General features: G+C 38.6%; 1 protein-coding gene across 4 annotated transcripts in view; it reads left to right on the top strand.

Annotated features, from left to right (window-relative positions):
• ZRANB3 (zinc finger RANBP2-type containing 3) overlaps positions 1-22,679 on the top strand; it is a 272,667-nt gene that overhangs the window by 181,600 nt on the left and 68,388 nt on the right. For 2 of the 4 annotated variants that reach the window (XM_036254751.1, XM_036254750.1), the window contains exons 7-8: positions 5,168-5,339; positions 10,443-10,559. In XM_036254751.1, coding sequence (XP_036110644.1) covers positions 5,168-5,339; positions 10,443-10,559 — 289 coding nt within the window. Of the gene's footprint in view, positions 1-5,167; positions 5,340-8,271; positions 8,505-10,442; positions 10,560-22,385; positions 22,450-22,679 lie in introns of those variants that run through there. The other 2 variants (XM_036254752.1, XM_036254753.1) reach the window with 2 other exon arrangements.

Here is a 22,679-nt window from a genome sequence, read left to right as displayed (position 1 = left end):
AAAAACTTGTGTATGAATGTTCATAGCAGCATTATTCATAAAAGCCAAAAGTTGGAAACAATCAAAATCTCTTTCAACAGATAAATGGATAAACAAAATGTGATATATTCACACATTGGAATATCCTTGAGCCTTAAAAGAAAGTACTAATACATTTACAACATGGATGAACCTTGGTAATATTATGCTAAGTGAAAGAAGTCGGTCACAAAAGACTACATACTACGTGATTCATGTATATGGAAGTTCAGAATAGGGAAATCTTTATCACGGTTAATCAGTTCCAGACTCTACCGCAAGAAATGAATTTCCGTGAAGTAGGATTCTTTATTTATAAATCGAATATTTTTGCAGTTAGAGCATAGAAAACCTGTTTACGACCTTCTAAATATGTTTTTAACATTATTAGAACCCTCTAAACATGAAACAATACCCTTTAGTCACCATTATACTTGTATTACCCAATATATTAGACAAAATAAGAGAAAATAAGATATATTAGACGTTACAAATATCATATTATTATTTTACATTTAGTTACACACACACACAGTTCTTACACACAACCACTAACTTATGAAAATAGTGTAACTTGTTCGATGATGAAGCGATGAAGATGAAGAGATGTACTGCACAGCAAAGAAGAGCAAGGTTACTGCTCCTCTGAAGCCATGACCTCAGTAGGAGAGTCTTCAGGTGGTGCAATATCTTCAGTAGGTGCATCGTTGTCCTCTTCTGCTGAAGGAGAACTAGGAGTGGGCAGTGGGTGTCTGGGTGCTGAAGAACATCGTGGTAGGCAATTGCTGGCGCTGTCTTTTCATACACATGAGGAGGCTTTTGTAGGGTTCTATCGCTCCATCAAGTGCATTCCAGAACTGCAATGCACACATCATTTGTGGGTCCCATTCGCCAGTCATGTCCTTTACTACCTTAATAGTACTCACGACTTGCGAGAGATGCTCAAGTGTAAGGCCAACTTCTTCCTCCTGACCCCCAGGAACCTCTGGCTGCTCTTCCTCCTCCTCACTCACAGACTTAGTCATCTCCTCGTCAGTTAAGGGATCCGAATGTGTCTCCAGCAGCTCATCCACGTCATCACAGGTCATTATCCGTGAAACCTTCTCCTCCCAGCATCTGGGCTAGCTAACTGCCTTATCCACTGCCGAGTTGCTTATATCCTCTGGGGTGAATCCTCTGTAGTCGTGGACAATTTCAGGTCACAACATCTCCAGCTGACCTTCATGGTCTCCATCTTTATGTCCTTCAACATGGCCTAGATGTTCTTCAGGCAGGTTGCAATGTTATACTGCCACCAGCACTCCTTCAGCAATAAGTTCTCCTCAAGGTCCATGCCTTTGACGAGGTGCTGCAGGGTGTTTCGCGTGTAGAGGGACATGAATGCGCAAATAATGCCTTGATCCATGGACTGGATCAGTGAAGTGGTGTTGAGAGGAAGTAACTAATCCGCACACCGTCATAGGATAGGTCTTGCGCATGACCTCCAGCATTGTCCACAAGGAGAAGGACATTAAACTCAAGTCCCTTCTCCGTGAAATACAGCTTGACTTGGGGGATGAAGCACTCGTGGAACCAGTCCGATGACAGCTGCTCCATGATCCAGCCTTTGTCATTCTGCATCCAATGCACTGGCCGCAGGTTCTTGTTTTTACTCTTCAGGGCCCTAGGGTTCTTGGCCTTGTACATAAGAGCAGGCTTGAGCAAAAATCCCTCAGCATTTCCACACATACGATAGTCACGTGATCCTTATATGCCTTGAAACCACGGACCTAGGCCTCATCCTTGAAAATGAATGTCTGGGAAGGCCTTCTTTTCCAGAACAGTTCTGTTTCGTCCATATTGAACACGTGTTCTGGATGATACTCGCCCTCCTCAAGGATCTTCTGGAACGTGTTGTTCACATAGTCCTCTGCTGCAGGCTGGTCTGCAGAAGCAGCTTCTCCATGAAGAACGACACTCTTCAGATGTTACCCCTTCTGGAACTTCTTGAACCAACCCTTGCTCGCCGGGAAATCCATGAATGTTGCAGAAGAGGGTCCTGATTGAGGTTCATTTGCCATAAAGCACTGATAGAGCTGTCTCACCTTCTCCTGGATGACCAGCAAATCCGACAGAATGTTTTTCTTGTGGCTGTCGCTGATCCAAATGGCTAGGGCTGACTCCGTTTTCACAGTGAACTTATTACGACTTATCACAATACGCTTTGCTTCCTTGTTGAAAGAGACAGTAGCCGTTGCATGGATGTTCTTTTCATCTTAACAGATGGAGCAATCTGTAGACTCATTCAAGTTATAATGGTGGGCAACCTCCACGATTTTCTTGCCGTCTTTGATCATATCCAAGAGTTTCACCTTCTCCTGGATGGTAAGCATCTTCCTCCAGTGCTTAGTTTCATCATCAGAAGGCTTAGAAGAAGTAGCACTTTTAGGAGCCATCATGAGACTTAGATAAAAGTTCTCAGAAATCGCTAACACAAGAGCAAAGATGCTTCTGATGCGTAGCGATGTAGAAGCGTGTATGAGAGAAATTTGCGTGAGGCTGAGCCAATCAGTGGCCAGGATAGGAAGAGGATAGGATAGCCAATCAGTGAACAGCACACTCTGATTGGCTTGGTTTCACCACACCCGATTTTTTGGAAAAATGTTATTGCCCACACACAAGGAGTGGTCTAGCGGCTGCACCTGGCGTTGAAGGATTTGCAGGGGTGCTCGAATACATAGGCCTACAGTCCATACGTACATTAATTTTAATTGTAATTGTAATACAGGGATGTATAATTGACTCAGACAACCTAGCGCGTGCTGTATCATTTTCACTGTCTTGATCACCTTTTTAATGAATACATTTGAAAAAAACCATGATAGAGTGAAGCCGCGAAAGTCAAAGCGCAAAGTGGTGAGGACGACTGTAGTGGATGCATAGTGCTGGGAAGGCAGGACAGCAGTTAAGAGAATGATAGCTAGAGGATACAGGAGGCCCTTTTCGAAATCATGAAAACATAATATTTACCACAGTGATGATTGTGCTATCTGTGAATATGTTAGAAACCACTGAATTGTACATTTTAAATGAGTGAACTCTATTTCATTATGAATTATATCTTAATAAAGCTGTTGAATTAAAGAGATTAGGATATTCCAAAAAGTATGTGTACTAACCATCAAACTGAATGGCAAGAGACCAACTGTTTACAGGTGGCAACTATTCCAGCCCTCCTTCCCCCTCTCATTTCCTTTTGCACTCCAAACCTGGTGGTGGGGGTTCAGCAGCATGTGGTGCTGCCAACACTTTCTAGAGTCATTGCCACCTCTAGTGGTCTGACTCAAGCTGAAAGAGAAGAGGGTGGGGGTAGGAGAAAGGATTTCTAAACCATGGCTCATATGGGCATAGGGCTTGCAATCAACCAGTGGTAAATCACTCAGGAGGCAACAAAAGCTTCTCTCAGTAGTACACTCTCTCCTGGAGGGGTGAAGAGACCTTATCCTTACAAGCCTGGTGCTGGCATGTTTGATTAGATTGCTCTGACTTCACAACAAGCCCTTGTTTCTGGAGCACAGCTATTGGTGCCCTGCAGGAGGCCAGTGAGCCTATGGTGGCCTGTTTGAAGGTACCTGTGTGCTGTCTGTGCCAGTGTGGAACAGTTGTGCTGTAAGACTTTTGCCAAGCATATTGTATACCTGAAGAATGTCACCTGGATGGAGAGTGTGTTTAAGAATCCATTTTAATTGCAACATTTCATTTTCCACCACCCTCCCCCCGCAAGCCCAGTCTCTTTTCCCCATCATTGATAGTTTTGAATATTAGACTTTTTTTTTTCCTGTGAGGTCAAAATGTACCTAAATATGTTTGGGAATGGCAAAATAGGTGACCGAATTGAGTATTGGCAAATATTTTTTTATTTTCATTAGTGTGTGAATTTTTAATATAAATATGGGGATATAAAGCATTAAAGAAAATAAAAATATTTTAATGATTTAGTTTCAGTAATTTTATTTATAATCTTTCTATAATGCTAATGCAGTTGCTTTTTAAACAAGTAAATTTCTTATTGATGACAACTGAATTGTGCCTGTCATTTTATCATACTCATTTACTGTACTTTTCTAATCAATTCTACATGCAAGTACATGTTTTAATGTTGTCGGTATTACTCCAGTATGTTTGCTATCAAAATACATGTAATTTTTAAACTTGCTAACATGAAAATTCATGTCAACGTTTTAACTTTCTCAAATTGACACCTGTTTGAGCTAAAATATCACCAAAATCCCATTAAAATGATAGTTATTTAATTATTAATATTAGTAATGATAATATAGCCTAGAAAGAATTTTTCCTTTATTCATTATTCTCTAACAGCTAATTTTCAATAGTATGGGCCCTCAGAAGATGATTGGGAATTTTGTGGGGAAGTGTTTGGGTTGTCACAATGCTGTCCCAATGCCTAAGTTTAGTAGATCCACCAGATCTAAATATTTATATTTCAACCCTTGTCTTAACAGCTGCCCACAGTGCTTAATCCTTCCAACTCCTGATCTTCTTAGAGGTTCAGGGGATAAGTTACCCTTTGCACGCATTTTAAGTTCTACCTTCCTTTCTTTTACTAAGTCAGCGACCACTTGTCTGTCTGCATTGACTTATAAACATTTTATCCTCTGTTTCTCCTCTCCCATTCTCTCTTTCATAGTGAGTTTGAGTGGTTTTTATTTATTTATTTTTATTTTCTTTGCTGTCCGTGTGAGATACTATCTCCTAGAGGCTGTGGAGATGTTTTAGGTGGTTTGGTTATTGACTGGCTAGTGTATTGGTGGTTAGTGCCAGGTTAGGGCTATGTCTGCTAAACACATTGCCCGCCCTGTGTGAGTCCACCCAACATGCCAGTGGTAGTCAGAGTTCCAATTCATCCCAGCCTTGCATGAACTCAGTATAAACAGTATGTTGAGACACTAATATTTTCTATAGAGAGTTATGTATAATCTTATTCATTATTATTTCTCAAGCTGAGCTTTTTGAAATAAATTTGCATTAAAAAGTAACAGTAAAAGCAGTGTCATGGCTTCTTATCATTAAAGGGAATAACACATTGGATAAATTGGTTTTTTACTCTACCATTCAGCTTTGCTACATGTTTTTTTCTTCCTATTGACAGATATTTTGGTAAAAGGCCTCAGTGGGATTGTAGAGGGGCATCAAATCTTAATGAACTTCATCAGTTATTAAGTGACATAATGATCAGAAGGCTAAAGACTGAAGTTTTAACCCAGCTGCCCCCTAAAATCAGACAGCGTATTCCTTTTGACCTTCCATCAGCGGCAGCCAAGGTGAGAACCCTTTGATTGAAAGTCTTATTTTAAATCATTTTAAAATTATACTAAGAAATATTGTACGTATTTCACATTTTACAGAAGGAAAAGTCTGCTTTCTTAAAATAGGTTTAATTAATAGAGACTATGAATTGGCTTTGTGTTATTTCAAGAAGCGAGCAGGAAGAATTTAATTTTAGTCATATAATGTGAAAAGATTCAGTACCCTTGTGATTAAAAAATATATTTCTACTGAATACAGAAAAAAAGCACTTCAATTACAACACAGATTTAGTATTAAGAATTCTAAGTATTTATCAAGTGTGAAGCAAGGGAAGTTGTGTTTCTTTCTGTAGGATTTTTTAAAAACTCGTCTTTATTGTTGAATGTATTAACAGATGTCCCACCTACTATCGCCTCATTGACCCCCTCTACTCCAATCACGCCCCCTCCAGCCTTCCCCACACTATTGTAGGTGTCCATTGCTTATGCATATATGCATGGAAGTTCTTTAGTTTATCTCATTCCATCCCCCCTTCCCTTTGAGGTTCATCAAACAATCAATTTGTACTTCTTAATTCCTTCGTCTTTTTCACCCATCCCTTCAGCCCCTGATCATCTGACAAGCAACAAAAAGTTCTCTGTATTTAAGAGTCTGTTTCTGTTCTGCTTGCTCATTTTGTTTGTAGATTCAATTGTTGAAAGATATGTATTAATTGCCATTTTATTGTTCATATTTTTTATCTTCTTTTTCTTCAAGAAGACCCTTCAACATTTCATTTAATACTGATTTGGTGGCAATGAACTCCTTTAGCTTTCTCTTGTCTGAGAAACTCTTGATATGTCCATCAATTCTAAATGATAGCTTTGCTGGATAGAGTAATCTTGGTTGTAGGTCATTGCTTTTCATCACCTTGAATATCTCTTGCCACTCCTTTCTGGCCTGCAAAGTTTCTTTTGAGAAATCAGCTGACAGCCTTATGGGAGCTCCTTTGTAAGTAATGAACTGCTTTTCTCTTGCTGTTTTTAAGTTTCTCTCTTTGTCTTTAAACTTTGGCATTTTGATAATGATGTGTCTTGGTGTGGACCTCTTCGGGTTCATCTTGTTTGGGACTCTCTGTGCTTCCTGGACTTGTATGTCTGTTTCCTTGACCAAGTTAGGGAAGTTTTCTGTCATTATTATTTCATATAGGTTTTCAATTTCTTGCTCTCTCTCTCTCTCTTCCCCTTCTGGCATGCCTATGATGCAAATGTTGGCATGCTTGAAGTTGTCCCAGAGGCTCCTTACATTATCCACATTTTTTTGGATTCTTTTTTCTTTTTGCTGTTCTGATTGGGTGTTTTTTGCTTCCTTATATTCCAAATCGATGGTTTGCTTCTTGGCATTACCTACTCTACTATTGATTCCCTGTAAATTATTCTTTATTGCAATTAGTGCATCATTCATTTTTGATTGGTCCTTTTTGATGTTGTCAATGTTCTCACTAAGTTCCTTGGAGGTCTCCTTAAGTTCCTTGAAGGTCTCACTATGTTGCTTGAATGTGTCACTAAGTTCCTTGAACAACCTTATAACCAGTGTTTTGAACTCTGCATCTGATTGATTGCTTATCTCCATTTTGTTTAGTTCTTTTCCTGGAGTATTATTCTTTTTTTTTCATTTGGGACATGTTTGTTTGTCTCCTCATTTTGGCTGCTTCCCTGTGATTGTTTCTATGTATTAGGTAGAATTGCTATGTCTCTTAGGCTTCATAGAATGGCCTGTTGTTGTAGGTGTCCTGTAGGATCCAGTGGTACAGCCTCCCTGATCACCCCAGCTGGGCCCTCGAGGTCCACCCATTGTGTGGATTGTCCACCCTTCTGTTGTAATTGAGTCTTGATTGCTGTTAGCATGTCAATGGGAAGGATTTACTCAGGCTGATCAGTTGCAAGGACTGGCTGTGTCACTGACCACTGGTCTCTGACTCCCTTGGAGGATCAGCTGTGTAGGGGCCCACCACACAGAGCAAGTTTTACTTCAGCAGGGTTCTGGTACCTACTGAGTCCACTCATTGAGTGTGTCACTTGTGGAGGTGGTTGGGTGGTGGTACTTTGATGTGGTCTGAAGCTGTCCACTGGGTGTGCTGGCTTTGTGGCAAGGTCAGCCTCCACCTGTGTTCTACCTGGGGCCACCCGGCATAAGCTACAAAGTGCTCTGAAGATGGCTACTTCTTGTGCTGGGCTTGGAGGTGCCCAGGAAAAGCCAAGTTGTGAATCAAGTCTGGCTGCTTCTAGTGCCAGGCCTGAGGCCACTTAACGAGAGGTATGGGGCTCACTGTGACCAGATGCTGCTTGTTTGAGAGAATTTAGGAAACTCTGAAGCAGGATCTAAGACAGGCCAATCCTATGGTAAAGCCTTTGGAAACAGCTTAGATGGGCACAAAAGTTGGGAGGGGCAGGGCATTAGGGAGTCACCAGGGCAGGGCAAACAGTGTGAGCCAGGTTGCTGGAGTCCCAGATATGGTGCCTGTCTGCTACCCCGGGGAAGGGTTCACCAAAGGAACAAGGGCCTTAACCAGCATGTCTGTCTGAGAGAAAGCTGCCTCTCAGCTCTCATCCCGAGGCCATACCGCTCACTTCTCCCCTGTGTGTCTCTGGTGCCTTTCAAGCTGCCTCCCCTGCACTGGAGCCCAGAAGGAGCAAGTCAGAGTAGGTCTGTAGGGTCCTTTTTTTTATTCATTTATTTTTTAATGTTCAGTGATCTCTGAACTTTTTATTGGCCTCCTACCCCATCAAGGGATGCCCCACTTCTGCTGCCATTAGCGCCTCAGAACTTTGGTGTTGTTGAACTCAGACACTACTTTGCCATCCACAATCTTGCGGGTGGTGGTCTTTTGGACAGATTGTATGGAGTGGCTGCTGTCCAGGGCATCACTAAGACTGAAGTCCTCCCCTTCTTCCAGCAGGCGGCAGTAGGTGGCAATCTCAGCCTCCAGCTTGACCTTGATGTTCAGCAGGGTCTCGTACTCCTGGGTCTGGCGCTGCCCATCTGCCCAGGTCTGAGCCAGCTCTGACTCCAGGTGCAGCAGGATCCCGTTGAGCGGTTCCATCTGCATGGCATAGCGCATCTCCACCTCCCTCATGCTGTTCTCCAAACTGGCCTTCAGATTTCTCCTTGAGTCCAGGTCGATCTCCAAGGATTGGACCGTACGTTTGAGCTCTGTGAGGGTCATCTCAGCAGCTCCTATCTCAGCGGTCTGCGAGGTGACCACTGTGGTGCTCTCCTCAATCTGCTGGGACCAGTACTTGTCTAGCTCCTCTCGGTTCTTTCGAGCCAGCTTGTCATACTGGGCCCGGATGTCTGCCATGATCTTGCTGAGGTCCTGAGATTTGGGGGCATCCAACTCCACGGTCAACCCAGAGCTGGCAATCTGGGTTTGTAGACCATTTACTTCCTCTGTAGGGCCCTTTAAGAGGAGATGCCTGGGGCTCTAGCAACCTCAGCCTCCCTCAGCCTCAGTTCCCACTGGTTTTTACAGCCAGAAGTTATGGGGATTCTCTTCCTGGCACTGGAACCCTGAGCTGGGCGCCTGGTGTGGGACAGGGACCCCTCAGTCCTCAGGGAGGACCTTCCCGGCTGAGGTCTCTCCTGATTTTTATCTGCCACCGTGGGTGTGGGACCAGCCCCTCCGCCTCCGCCCTCCTACCAGTTTCATTGTTGGCTGCTTTAATTCTGTAGTTGTAGGACTTCCATTCAGCTCGACTTCAGGCAGTTCTGAATGATGGTTGTTCTGTAGTTTAGTTGCAGTTTTGATGATGTTGTGGAAGGAGGCGATACCACATTTACCTACCCGCCATCTTGACCGGAAGTCTCAGGTGTTTTTTTTCTAAGTTTGAATAGCTGTCCTCTAGAATAACTTAGATAAAGCCCCGTTCTTGAAATCTTAATACTTTGTGATCCTGTAAGATATGAAGTTAAATATATCAGAAAGCCAAATTGTGTGTTAGCAAATCTTTATATACATTTTGCGTAGTGCAATGCTTATATATTCTCTGAAATTTCTTCAAATCTGGACATAACTTTGTTGACAAAGACTATTGCATTGTTGTTGTTGTTTTCTTTATTGATTTTTAGAGAGAGAGAGAGAGAGGAATGGAGAGGGAGAGAGAGATAGAAACATTGATGAGAGAGAACATTGATTGGTTGCCTCCAGCATTCCACCGCCTGGGGATTTGGCCCACAACCTGGGCATGTGCCTTGACAGGGAATCAAACCGGTGACCTCTTGGTGCATGGGTCAACGCTCAACCACTGAGCCACACCAGCTGAGCTATTGCATTGTTTTATTTTGAAATATTAAAGTAAACAGTCTGTAAACATTGAGCAATATGTTGTTTGAAAAGTAAGAATGATCCGCCCTGGCCGGTTTGGCTCAGTGGTTAGAGTGTCGGCCTTCGGTTCCGAGAGACCCGGGTTCGGTTCCCGCTAAGGGCGCGTACCTCGGTTGCAGTTTGTCCCCGGCCCTGGTCGGTTGTGCGGGTGGCAGCCACTCGATGTGTTCCTTTCACATCGATGTTTCTCTCTCTCTCTCTCTCTCTGTCCCTCTCTCTCCCTTCCACTCTACCTGAACAAAAAATGGAAAAATGTCCTCGGGTGAGGATAAAAAAAAAAAAAGTAAGAATGATCCAATTTACTTTATCTACTATTTTAGCATTAGAAAGAAAAAAAGAGAATATATGATTATATTTTTATTTAATATCCCTAAGTCTTTATGCTTGATTTTATTTAAGTAAGATCATATCATTTTATAAAAATACTTTGCTATTATATACATTTTCTTCCTTGCTTATGTAGTTAAATTATATTTACTTTATAAAGTGTTTCCCCTTAAGAGGAAGCTATAGTTGTTTGATAGCAAAGGGCTTGGTTTTCACCCACAGCTTGTCATTACTTTCTATCATTGCTGTGAACATGTGGCTGACCTGCCTCCATGTTGATGTTTTTAAGTGAAAACATTGGCATCTTTGGGAATTTTCTTTTTATATCTTTATATATAAAAAAGAATGTAGGACATGATTCATTGCTGCATGAACTGTTTTGTTCCTTATGCTGCATTTCTAAACATTGTTGTTTTCTCCCACATAGGAATTGAATGCCAGCTTTGAAGAGTGGGAAAAATTAATGAGAGCTCCGAATTCTGTTGCTACTGAAACTGTTATGGGGTTGATTACGCGCATGTTTAAACAAACTGCTATTGCCAAGGTATTCATTGCTGGGCCATCATATGTCTTGATACAATGTATTTAATGTATTTTAATGTTTTTACTTAAGCAGCTTACCTGCATATTGTAATATGTCTGCTATTTCATTTTTTAACTCTTTATAATTAAAATAATTTAGATATATTTTATATTGAACCCCATTATATGTATGCATATATTTGATCCTTTCTGATATAAGGGTACACTTTGATGATGTTTTATACTTTATATGCATATATTCATCTTGTTATCAGCTTTTTCCATGGTTTTACTACATAATTGCTACAAATAATCTTTTTTATTTTGTCAGTTATTTTAAATTGGTGTTATGTTTTTAGTTCCCTACAGAGATAGATGTGCTCATGTTCTGTTTGTTTAAAAAGTGTTAGATTTTTGGCCCTGACTGGGTGGCTCAGTTGGTTGAAGTGTCATCTCATACACCAAAAGGTTGTGGGTTTGATTCCCGGTCAGGGCACATACCTAGGTTGCGGGTTCAGTCTCCAGTTGGGTTGAGTACAGGAGGCAACTGATCAATGTTTCTCCCTCATATCGATGTTTCTCTCTCTCTCTCTCTCTCTCTCATTATCTCTCCTCCTTCCTCTAAAATCAATAAAAATATATCTTCAGGTGAGGATTGAAAAAAATTTTTAAGTGTTTGGATTTTTAAGTCTCATTAAGCCTATCATGTAAACTTCACGCATTGTTGTTTTCACCAGCACGGTGGAACTTAAACATCCTAATGGATGGCATCCCTCTCCAATTCTGAAATATTTTATAACATATTTTTTCAAGTGAGGTTTATTGGGGTATAATTTACATACTGTGAAATTTGTTCTTTTTATTTATTTATTTTCTTTATTGATTTTAGAGAGAGAGAGGAAGGGAGAGGGAGAAAAATGGAAATATTGATGAGAGAGAACATCGATTGGCTGCCTCCTGCATGCCTCCATAACTTGAGCATGTGCCCTGACCGGGAATCAAACCCAGGACCTCTTGGTGCATGGGTCAACACTCAACCACTGAGCTACACTGGCTGGGCTGAAATTTGTTATTTTAAAATGTATAGTTTGACGAGGCTTGACAAATATATTTAGTCAGGTAATCACTACTACAATCACGATAAAGAATATTTTCATTACCCTATAAAAGTTATTTTATGTACCTTTTATTTTTCAATTCTTTGTTTCTTTTTTTTTTTTTTATCACCATTTATTCCCCCATACCCTCTTCCACCCCCACCCACCCCCCTTCACTGGTCACCACTGTGTTGTTCGTGTCCATGAGTTCTTCCTCTTTTTTTTTCATTTTTGTTCAATTCCTCCACCATCGCCCCCTGCCGACACCACCTCCCCTCCACCAGAGCTGTCTGGCTGCCCTCCATGAGTCTGTCTCTGTTTTGCTTCTTAGTTCCTTACATACATTTGCAGTCATTTCCCTTTCATGCAGCCCTCTAGACCTTAGCAGTCACAGATCTGGGTCTATCACTAGAGTTTTGCATTTCCCAGAATGTCACAAAAATGGAATTATATAGTATGGTAGCCTTATGTCTGGCTTCTTAGCGTAAAGCTTCTGAATATTGATCCACGTTTTTTCATGTCAGTAGTTTTTTCACTTGTATTGTTGAGTAATATTCCAATGTATGGATATAACAATTTTCAAAATTCCTTTGCCAATTAATGGCCTTTTGGAGTATTCTCAGTTTGGGCTCTTATGGATAAGCCTATTATAATCATTCACATACAGGTCTTCGTATGGATATTGTTTATTTTCCTTGAGTAAATAACTGGAAATGGGACTGCTGGGTCATATGAAAAATTTAAGTTTACCCTTGTAAAAAGCTTTCATATTGTTTTCCAAAGTCCTATATACCATTTTGCGTTCCTGTAGGCAAGTATGAGATTTCCAGTTGTTCTAAATTTTTTGTCCTCACTTGGTACTATCAATCTTTTTAATTTTAGCTATTCTGGTATATAGTGGGATCTCATTTTTATTTTCATTTGTCCTTTCTAAATGACTGATGACCTTGAACATATTTTCATATGCTTTTTAACCATTCATTTTCTTTTGAAAAATGTCTATTCTTATCAAGCCCATGTTTATATTGGGTTATAAGAAGAGCTCTTTATATATTTTAGAAACAAAGTCATCTAACAAATATTTCATTTCCAAATATTTCTTCCAAGTCTGTGGGTTCCATTTTTATTTTCTTAACATTGTCCTTGAAAGAACAGACATTTCACCCTGGCTGGTTTGCTCACTGGTTAGAGCGTCAGCCCACAGATCAAAGGGTTGAAGCTTCAATTTCGGGCTAAGGGTATATACCTGGGCTGTGGGTTTGATCCCTAACCCTGGTCTGGGTCATGCAGGAAGCAACCAATCCATGAGAGACACATCAATGTCTGTCTGTCTGTCTGTCTCTCTCCCCGACCCTCCCTCCCTTCCACTCTATCTAGAAAATTTGTGGAAAAATATCCTCAGGTAAGGATTAAGAAAAATAAATAAATAAATGAAAGAACAGAAATTTTAAAATTTTAAACAGTCCAATTTATCAATTTTTCTTTTATATTTTGTGCTTTTGAGTCCTAATTAATTTTTGCTTAATGTAAGTTTACAAAGATTTTCTTCTAAAAGTACTATAACTTTAGATTATATATGTAGGTATATGCAGTATTTTGAGTTTATTGTTTATGTGGTGCAGAGTAAGGGTGGAGAGTGGGTTTGTTTTTGCTTTGTTTGCATACAGATTTTCCATTGTTCCAGCACTTTTTGTCGGAAAGACTGTTTTTCCCCTCATTGAATTAACTTGGTACCTTTATGAAAAGTCAATTGGTTATATATGTGTGTAGATCTGTTTCTGAAGTCTCTATTCTGTTTCATTAATCTTACATCTAACCTTACAGAACACTTCAGTGGCTTGATTATCTTTATAACAAGTCTTGAAATAATATATTCTGTTTCTACTCTATTCTTTTTTCAAAATTGTTTTGTCTAGTGTAGATTCTTTGCTTTCCTTTATGAGTTTAAATATTAGCTTGTTAAGTATGTACAATTTTGATTAGTATTGTTTTGAAAGAATTAACTTATTTTAAATTGAGGAATAACTGGCACACATTATTTTGGTTTCAGGTGTACAACATAATGATTTGATTTTGTGTACATGGCAAAATGATCACAATAAATATAGATAACATTCATCACTATATATATTTATGATTATTTTTTCTTATGATGAGAACCCTTAAGATTCACTGTCTTAGAAACTTTTGAAAATGTAGTGCAGTATTATTAAACATAATCACCATGTTACATATTATATCCTCATGGCCCATCTACTTTATAAATGTAAGTTTGTACATTTTGGCCTCCTTCACCCATTTCTCCACCCCTCCTCCCCCACCTTCCACACACACACCTCTGGCAACCACCAATCTCTTCTTTGTATCTATGAGCTCAGTATTTATTATTATTATTATTATTGACTTTGGAGAGAGAGAGAGAGAGAGACATCAGTGAGAGAGAACATAGATTGGCCCACAACCTGGGCATGTGCCCAATTAGGGAATCAAACTGGCAACCTCTTGATATATGAGTCGATGCTCAACCACTGGGCCACGCCGGCTGGGCCAGCTCAGTATTTTTTTTTAAGATTCCACATATAAGTGAGATCATACAGTATTTGTCTTTCTCTAACTTATTTCACTTAGCATAATGCCCTCAAGGTCCCTCTATGTTGTCATAAATGGCAAGATCTCCTATTTTATTGCTGAATAATATTCCACTGTGTGTATATACCACATTTTCTTTATCCATTCATCCATCGATGGACGCTTAGGTTGTTTCCATGTCTTGGCTATTGTAAATAATGATGCAGTAAACTTGGGGTGCATATATCGTTTCGAGTTACTGTTTTTATTTTCTTTTGATAAATATTCAGAACTGGAATTACTGGACCACATGGTAGTTCTAGCTCTAATTTTTTAAGGAATCTTCATACTGTTTTCCATAGTGACTGCCCCAATTTTCATTCCCACCGACAGTGCACAAAGGTTCTTTTTCAGGGCATCCTCACCAACACTTGTGATTTCTTGTCTTTTTTTATAATAGCCAGTCTAACAGCTATGAGGTGATGTTAAGAATTGATTTCTGCCCTGGCTGGTGTGGTTCAGTTGGTTGAAGCATCATCCCATGCACCAAACGGTCACAGGTTCGATTCCTGGTCAATCCCCAGTTAGGGTACATGCTGGAGGCAACACATTGATGTTTTTCTCTTACATCGATGTTTTTCTTCCTTTCCCTTCCTCTCTCTCTAAAATCAATAAGAACATGTCCTTGGGTGAGAATTAAAAAAAAAAAAAAAGAATTGACTTCTTAAGTATTGAATCTTCTGATCTATAAAAAGAGTATCTCTCTTTCTCTCTCTTTTAATTTAGGTCTTCTTTAATTTCTCCTGGCAGTGTTTTCAGTTTTCTGGATGCTGGGTAGAAACAAAAGCTGTCCACTGCTGGACATTGGGCAGGAAACTTTGTTGAATCAAGGCCTTGCACTTGACAGCGATCTGTTACTGCAGGAGGAGAGTAGGAACATCTATCCTGCCCAAGAGCATTCACAGTTATGAAACATAGTTTAGTTGCCACAGGGAAAAGGGGAGGAAACAGCGGGAAAGTCCCATCCTCAAGACTCAGCTGGAACAAAGGGCCTGCATTTATACTGAGCTGGTATGAGGAGGCCCTAGAGCCCCCTGCTCCCTACCATGAACTGAACACTGAGAAATCATCACGGTCAATCTGGGGGAAGAGAGACACCTATTTATAGTACAGACATTCAGGGACTCATGAAAGCTAAAAATAGAGCTGAGATACTTAGAAAACCCTGGTACATACTAGCACAAAGTAGGGAAATTCAAAGTCTGTAGTGCCTTTAAGGTAAATATAACAAGAGAAGCTAAATGCAACTCAATACTGACTAGATTGTCTTAGTCCCTCCTATACTGTCACCCTGAGAAAAATAAGCATGCTCATTTCTGGTGTAAGCATCATTTATCTCAGTCAGTCCTGTTCTTCTAGACATAATTTCTGGCATTAAATAGAAATTATGAAATAAAAAAATTTCTAAAAAATCCATGGTTAAAAGATAAAACAATCAATAATGCCAATTGGAGAAATGACCCAGATTGTAGAACTATTACACGAGGAATTTTTAAAAAGCTGTGAATAATATGTTAAAGGATGTAACAGAAAAAAATAAAGAACAGACATGAAAAGGAGAATTTCAGAAGAAATATAAAAACAATAAAGACAGTAAAATGGAAATGCTAGAAGTAAAAAAAAAAAAAAAAACAGTATCTGGAAAAAAAAAATTCTTTTAATCATCCTATAAGCCAGTAGTGGAGATAAAATGTAGTCATAAAAAATATAAATGTCCTGGATATTTATCCTAGAGAAGTGAAAACTTAGATTTATACTTTTAATACTTCATCAGTATAATGGCATACTCAATGAATTGGATGAATCTCAAAAGCATTATACTGAGAGAAGCCTATCTCAAAGTTTATGTAGATCATGAAACTTTCTTTGGTTAATTCTTACCTGAGGATATTTTGTCCACTGATTTTTAGAGAGAGTGGAAGGGAGAGAGGGAGGGGGGTAAAGAGAGAGAGAAATAACAATGTGAGAGAGTCACATTGATTGGTTGTCTCCCTCACAGGCCGCAACGTGGGCCTGGGATCAAACCTGTAACCCAGGTACATGCCCTTGACTGGGAATCAAATCTTCAATACTTTGGTTCAAGAGCTGATGCTCTAATCACTGAATCAAACCAGCCAGAACCATGACACCATTTTTATAACATTTTCAAAACAGTAGAATTTTAATGATAGTAAAATATTATTGTACCAATGTCATTTTCCTGGTGTTGATATTGTAATATGGTTATATAAGAAATTATAAATAGAGGTGATAGGTTAAGAATACACAGAAACTCTATTTTTGCAACCACTAGTGTGTCTAAAATTATTTCAGAATAAAAGTTTAAAATGTATATATAGTGGACACAATAAAGCAATTGAATGACAGAAAAAAATTCTAAGTTAATCCAAAAGAAGTCAGAAAAATGAACAACTGGGTCAAATAGAAAATAACTAATAAGATGATAGGTTTAAATCCAGTTATATCAATAATTACATTAAGTGTAAATGATCTAAACTCACTAATTAAAAGGCAGTAATTGTCAGATTGCATAAAGCATATGATATCTACAAGAAGATCTCTCTAAGTATGAAGTTAATGGTTAAAAATAAATGGCTGAAAGAAGATATATCATGTACACAATACTAAAAAGAAAGCTGAAGTAGATATGTTAATATCAAATAATGTAGACTTCAGATCAAAGAATATTATCAAATAAAAGAGGAGACTTGTGTAATGATAAAGAACTCAATCAATTACACATAATAGTCCCAAATATGTATAAATTTAATAACTGAAACTAACTACTAGAACTCATATTAGAAAACAGAAAAGGAACAAATACCTCTCAAGTAATTATGTGAATCCAGGATTACCCTGATACTAAGACCAGACAAACACATCATGAGAAAACTACAGGTCAATATCTTCATGAATGTGAAAATCCTTAATAGAATAGTAGCATATCAAATTCACCAATAGGTAAAAATGTATACCAGCAATCCAAGATTTGTTTAACATTGCATTAATCAATCACTATAATTCACCATATTAATGATGGAAAATGGAAAACTATAAAATTATTCCAATTACATTCATTCCTGATAAAATGTCTTGGCAAAGTAGGACTAAAAAGAGACTTCCTCGTTCCAGTAAAAAGAATTTATGAAAAATGTACAATTACTGTCATACTTAATGCTCAAACACTAAATGCTATTCTCCTGAGATCAGGCACATGACAAGAGAGACTGCTCTTACCACTTTTGCTCAACATTTTCTTATAACTGCGTAATAAGGCTAGAAAAAGAAATAAAAGGAATGCAGATTGTAAAGAAATAAATAAAACTGACAACCTGATGGTCTACATAGAAAGTCTAGGAACAGTCAAGCTACTAGAACTAATGGGTGCATTATTGAGGTAGCAGGATTCATGTGCAATATAAAAAAATCATTTGTAGTTCTATATACTAACAATAAAAAATTAGAAATTGAAAAATTTAAAATATAATTTACAATAGCATCAATAAACATGAACTACCCTAGGATAAATTCAGCAAAATACATGCACTGAAAACTACAAGACATTGTTTAGATAATGGAAAGCAAACTTAAATAAGATAATGTTCACAAATCAGAAGATTCAATATTGCTAAAATGCCAGTTCTTTATAAATTAATTTATATATTCAACACAATGCTAATAAAAGTCCCTGTAGTCTTTTTTTTTTCTTTTGTAGAAATTGACAACCTGAATGTAAACTTTATGAAACAATACAAAGGACTTACTATAGCCAAAATAATTCTCAACAAAGTTGGAAAACTCATACTATATGATATAAACACTTTCTGTAAAGTTACAGTAATCAAGAATTTGTAGTATTAGCATAAAGAGAGACATTTATATTAATGAACCAGAAAAGTGAGTCAAAAATAGACCTTTACATAGATTGTCAATTGATATTAGGAAAGGAGGTGAAATAACTATCAATGGGAAATGATAGTTTTTCAACAAATGGACAATTGGATATCCTCAAGGAAAAAAATGAGCTTTGACCATTATTTCACACCATACATAAAAATTAACTAGAAGTAGGTCAAAGTCATAAATATAAGCTAATTTATAAAAAATGTAATAGCATACATACATAAAAATATTCCAAAACTTTGGGTAACAGGTTCTTTTTAGATAGGGTACAAAAATGCATACTCTTTTATTATTAAACTTAGTGAGATAACATTAGTTAATAACATTATATAAACTTGATATGTGCAACATTTTAATTCAACAGCTGTAAAAGCACAGACTTCAAAGGGAAAAAGTGGGCCTTGGCTGGTTTGGCTCAGCGGTTAGAGTGATGGCTGGCAGACCAGAGAGTCCTGAGTTCAGTTCCCACTAAAAGCACATACCTTGGTTGTAATTTGTCCCCGGTCCCGGTTGGGGTCGTGTGGGTGACAACCAGTCGACGTTATCTTTCACATCGATGTCTCTCTCTTTCTCTCTCTCTCTCTCTCTCTCTTCCTCCCGCTCTATCTGAAGATAAATGCAAAAATGTCCTTGGGTGAGGATTAAAAATAATAATAATAAAGGGAAAACGTGGGATTCAAAACTAAAACTTTTGGTGCTTACAAAAGTATAAAATATGAAAGACACTTATAAATGCAAATGCAAAATACAGAGTAGAAGAAAGTATTTGCAATATATTTACCCAGCTTCATTTCCCCATATCATAATTTTTATCATAATTTTTGGTTAGATCAGTGTTCATTGTTTACAATGTAATATAATAACTCAGTTAAGCTCTGGCCGGTTTGGCTCAGCGGTTGGAGCATCGGCCTGTGGACCAGAGTCCCAGGTTCGGTTCCCGCTAGGGGCACATACCAAAAAAAAACAAAAAAACTCAAACATTTCAAAGTTGACTATAATTATATATATTTTTTTGACAACTGTTATTTTTCATAGAGTTATTAACTATCTTGTTTTTTGTTTGCTAGCTTGCTTATCTTTCTTTGCACTTAATACTGAGTACAGAATACTTGTTTAAGTGAAAAGAATATATATGAGAACCGTGTATATAATTTCCTAACTGTGACAGGAAACTCTTGTTGGAAGTCAGAAGTGTTGATACTCAGTAGGAAGTTGGTACCTAATTCCTAGGATTCTTGAAGGACTAGAAGAGAGATGAAAAGTCAGTCCTGATTGGAACATGTTACCAAAGGTAATGGCAGCAGAAGACCAATCCTCACCACCCCAATTCCCTAGTTTTTAGTCATTTTTCATTTCCTCCCTATTAGAACCTCTGTCCTCAACCACTTATATCATTTGGAACGATATATTTCTTTTCCTGGGCTGCAGCTAGAAATAATTAGTTCATGGTGTTACTAATTTGGAATTCTTCATACATTTTTCTCCACATCTGAACTGAAAAGAAAGGAATAATTCAAAAGTTATAAGATGGTGAATCAATAGATATTGGTGATTGACTGAATATGGAGGGGAAGGAGAAGTAGAATCTGGGTTTCTTGCTTGGGTCACCTAAATCGATGTTTATGCTGTTCACTGAAATGGAGGAAAACAGGAGATATAGTTCATGCCCAGTCCCCCATTAGGTATGATCTGTGCCAAACTCAGCAAGACGCAGGCTGCTAGATAATAGATTCCTTTGTACTGTGCAGCATCATATCAGAAATACTTCTCTCTTCATTGAATCATTTGAACAATTATGTTGAAGAATTTGAAAATAAATATCTAATAGTTTATCTAGATTTGAAAACCTTGATAAGAAGATTTTTTTTTTAAATTCTCAGTCTTTATTCTTTTTTTTTTTTTTTATCCTCACCTGAGGACATTTTTTGTTCAGATGGAGTGGGAGGGAGAGAGAGGAAGAGAGAGAGAAACATCAACATTAAAGGGACACATTGAGTGGCCGCCACCCGCACGACCCAACCAGGGCTGGGGACAAACTGCAACCAAGGCATGCGCCCTTAGCGGGAACCGAACCCGGGTCTCTCTGGACCGCAGGCCGACGCTCCAACCGCTGAACCAAACCAGCCAGGGCAATAAGAAGATTTTTAAAGAAAATAAGTTTTCAAGTAAATGCATTTGTGTGAGTATATAGTTACTTATAGGATATGCTATTTTTGGAGGCACATACCTTTATTATTTGTAGTATTTAATTTTTTTATCCTTATCCAAAGATATGTTTATTGATTTTAGGGAGAGAGGAAGGGAAAGAGAGAGAGAGAGAGAAAGATGTGAGAGGGAAACATTGATTGGTTGCTTCTCATACATACCCCAACCAGGGATCAAACCCATAACCTAGGTGTGTGTCCTGACCAGGAGTCGAACCCACAACCTTTTGGTGTATGGGATGGTTCTCCAACCAACTGAGCCACCCGGCCAGTGGTATTTAAATACCAGGTTTGTGGTATTTAATTTTAATAGACTATAGCTATATAATAAATAATGTATAAAGTGTAAAATCTTTTTCTTGTCAGCTCTTCTGGGGAAGTGCATACTACCCACATCCATTTACATGACTATTTTAACACTGTGCATTAATTGTGGTTAGAGAACAATGAGCTAGAAAGGACCACTGAGGGTCATCCATCTTCTTCCTTTGCTCCAGGCAGAATTCTGTCTGAAGCCTTCAGACAAATGTGTCTCCTTCTATTCTAGTTTTATAGAGCTCCAGGACAGTGTTCCTTTTCTGCTCTAATCTTCTCTCTTCTTTGTATCATATCCTACAGTGTCTTCTAGGCTGACAGGAATATAGTACCAGTGCTTCAAATTAGGTCACGTCAGCAAATTAGGTCATACTGATACGGTCATTTTTTTTTTTATCCTCACCCGAGGATATTTTTCCATTTTTTGTACAGATAGAGTGGGAGGGAGAGAGAGGAAGGGAGAGAGAGAGAGAAACATCGATGTGAAGGGACACATCGAGTGGCTGCCACCCGCACGACCAACCAGGGCCGGGGACAAACTGCAACCGAAGTACGTGCCCTTAGCGGGAACCGAACCCAGGTCTCTCCAGACTGATACGGTCATTTTTTACATATACAACGCTGTAGTGCCATACAGTTATGGTACTGACATATGTCACCTATATTCTGTGTAAACATGTATGCTGGTCTGCCTTTCGAGATTAAGTCCTTGTATGTCTTAGGAGGACAGAGGCAGTATAAGGTTTAAGTATGTTTGTTATTATCGTCTTAATTTTGTCATTACATTATTGAGATCTCTTTTTCAGATATTTTTTTATAAGAAATTTAATAATGATAATAAGCAGTAATTATGATAAATACTAAACAAAGGAAATGAACAAAAAATAATCAGTGTTACTGGTAAAAGGTCAACTAGTGAAGGATCTCATGCTATTAAAATTACTTTTCTGTATTATTCTTATTGCTTTATTTATCGAGAATACAGTGGATATAAATGAGCAGATCTTTAACATTTATGATTAGTACAATACTCTCCTAGGGTAAAACAAAAAACAGATATAAGTGGTATGTATGGTTTAGCCAACTTTTAGCTATTTTCCAGTACATTATAACAACATCTGATTTTTAGAGGAGACCATTTTAAGAGAAATGCCAGTTATTTTTCTATGATTAAACTAAGCCATAATTTAAATTTCTCAGTTATTTTGGGAATGGCAGCATTCCTTAGTGCCTTAAAAATTTTCCAGAGCCCTGGCCGGTTTGGCTCAGCGGTTAGAGCGTCCGCCTGCGGTCCGGAGAGACCCGGGTTCGGTTCCCGCTAAGGGCATGTACCTCGGTTGCAGTTTGTCCCCGGCCCTGGTTGGTCGTGCGGGTGGCAGCCACTCGATGTGTCCCTTCACATCGATGTTTCCCTCTCTCTCTTCCTCTCTCTCCCTCCCACTCTGTCTGTACAAAAAATGGAAAAATGCCCTCGGATGAGGATAAAAAATAAAATAAAATAAATAAAAATTTCCAGAAGTCAAACTGATTTAAACACAGTTTCATTCTGCACAAAGTGCATTTCCTCTTTGCTGTTTTGCCTCAGCAGCTTAACCCAGGTAGATTCCTATGTATGACATGCAGTGACATGGAACGAGGCCACTGGATAGTCTGCTGCACAGCGACTGGGATATTGTGAGACTGGAGAGCCTCTTCCTGGGCCAGGTCTTCTGTTCAGTAAAGGGTCTCTGGCTCTCACCAGGCACAGTCTGCCTCCTGTTCATTGGTAAGGAGACAGTCAGTAATAATAAATCACAGTAAAACAATGTTATCATTTTAGAGGAGTAAAAAAGATAGTGTGTTAGCCATGTGGTCATGTGGAATGGAGGAAGGCTCTGTTAAAGTTAAAGGTCCACTCAAGAAGATAGTGGTGTAAGGATTTTGAGGTGGCTGGACGGGTTAAGTTTGGACTCACAGGTGGAGGGATTTGCCTTAGAGAAGAGAAGAAATATCTCT

This window comes from Molossus molossus, unplaced genomic scaffold (genome assembly GCF_014108415.1).
Source record: "Molossus molossus isolate mMolMol1 unplaced genomic scaffold, mMolMol1.p scaffold_m16_p_11, whole genome shotgun sequence".
Classification (NCBI taxonomy): Eukaryota; Metazoa; Chordata; class Mammalia; order Chiroptera; family Molossidae; genus Molossus; species Molossus molossus.
Note: the sequence above shows the minus strand (reverse complement) of the source record. Positions and strands in the feature narration are given on the sequence as shown.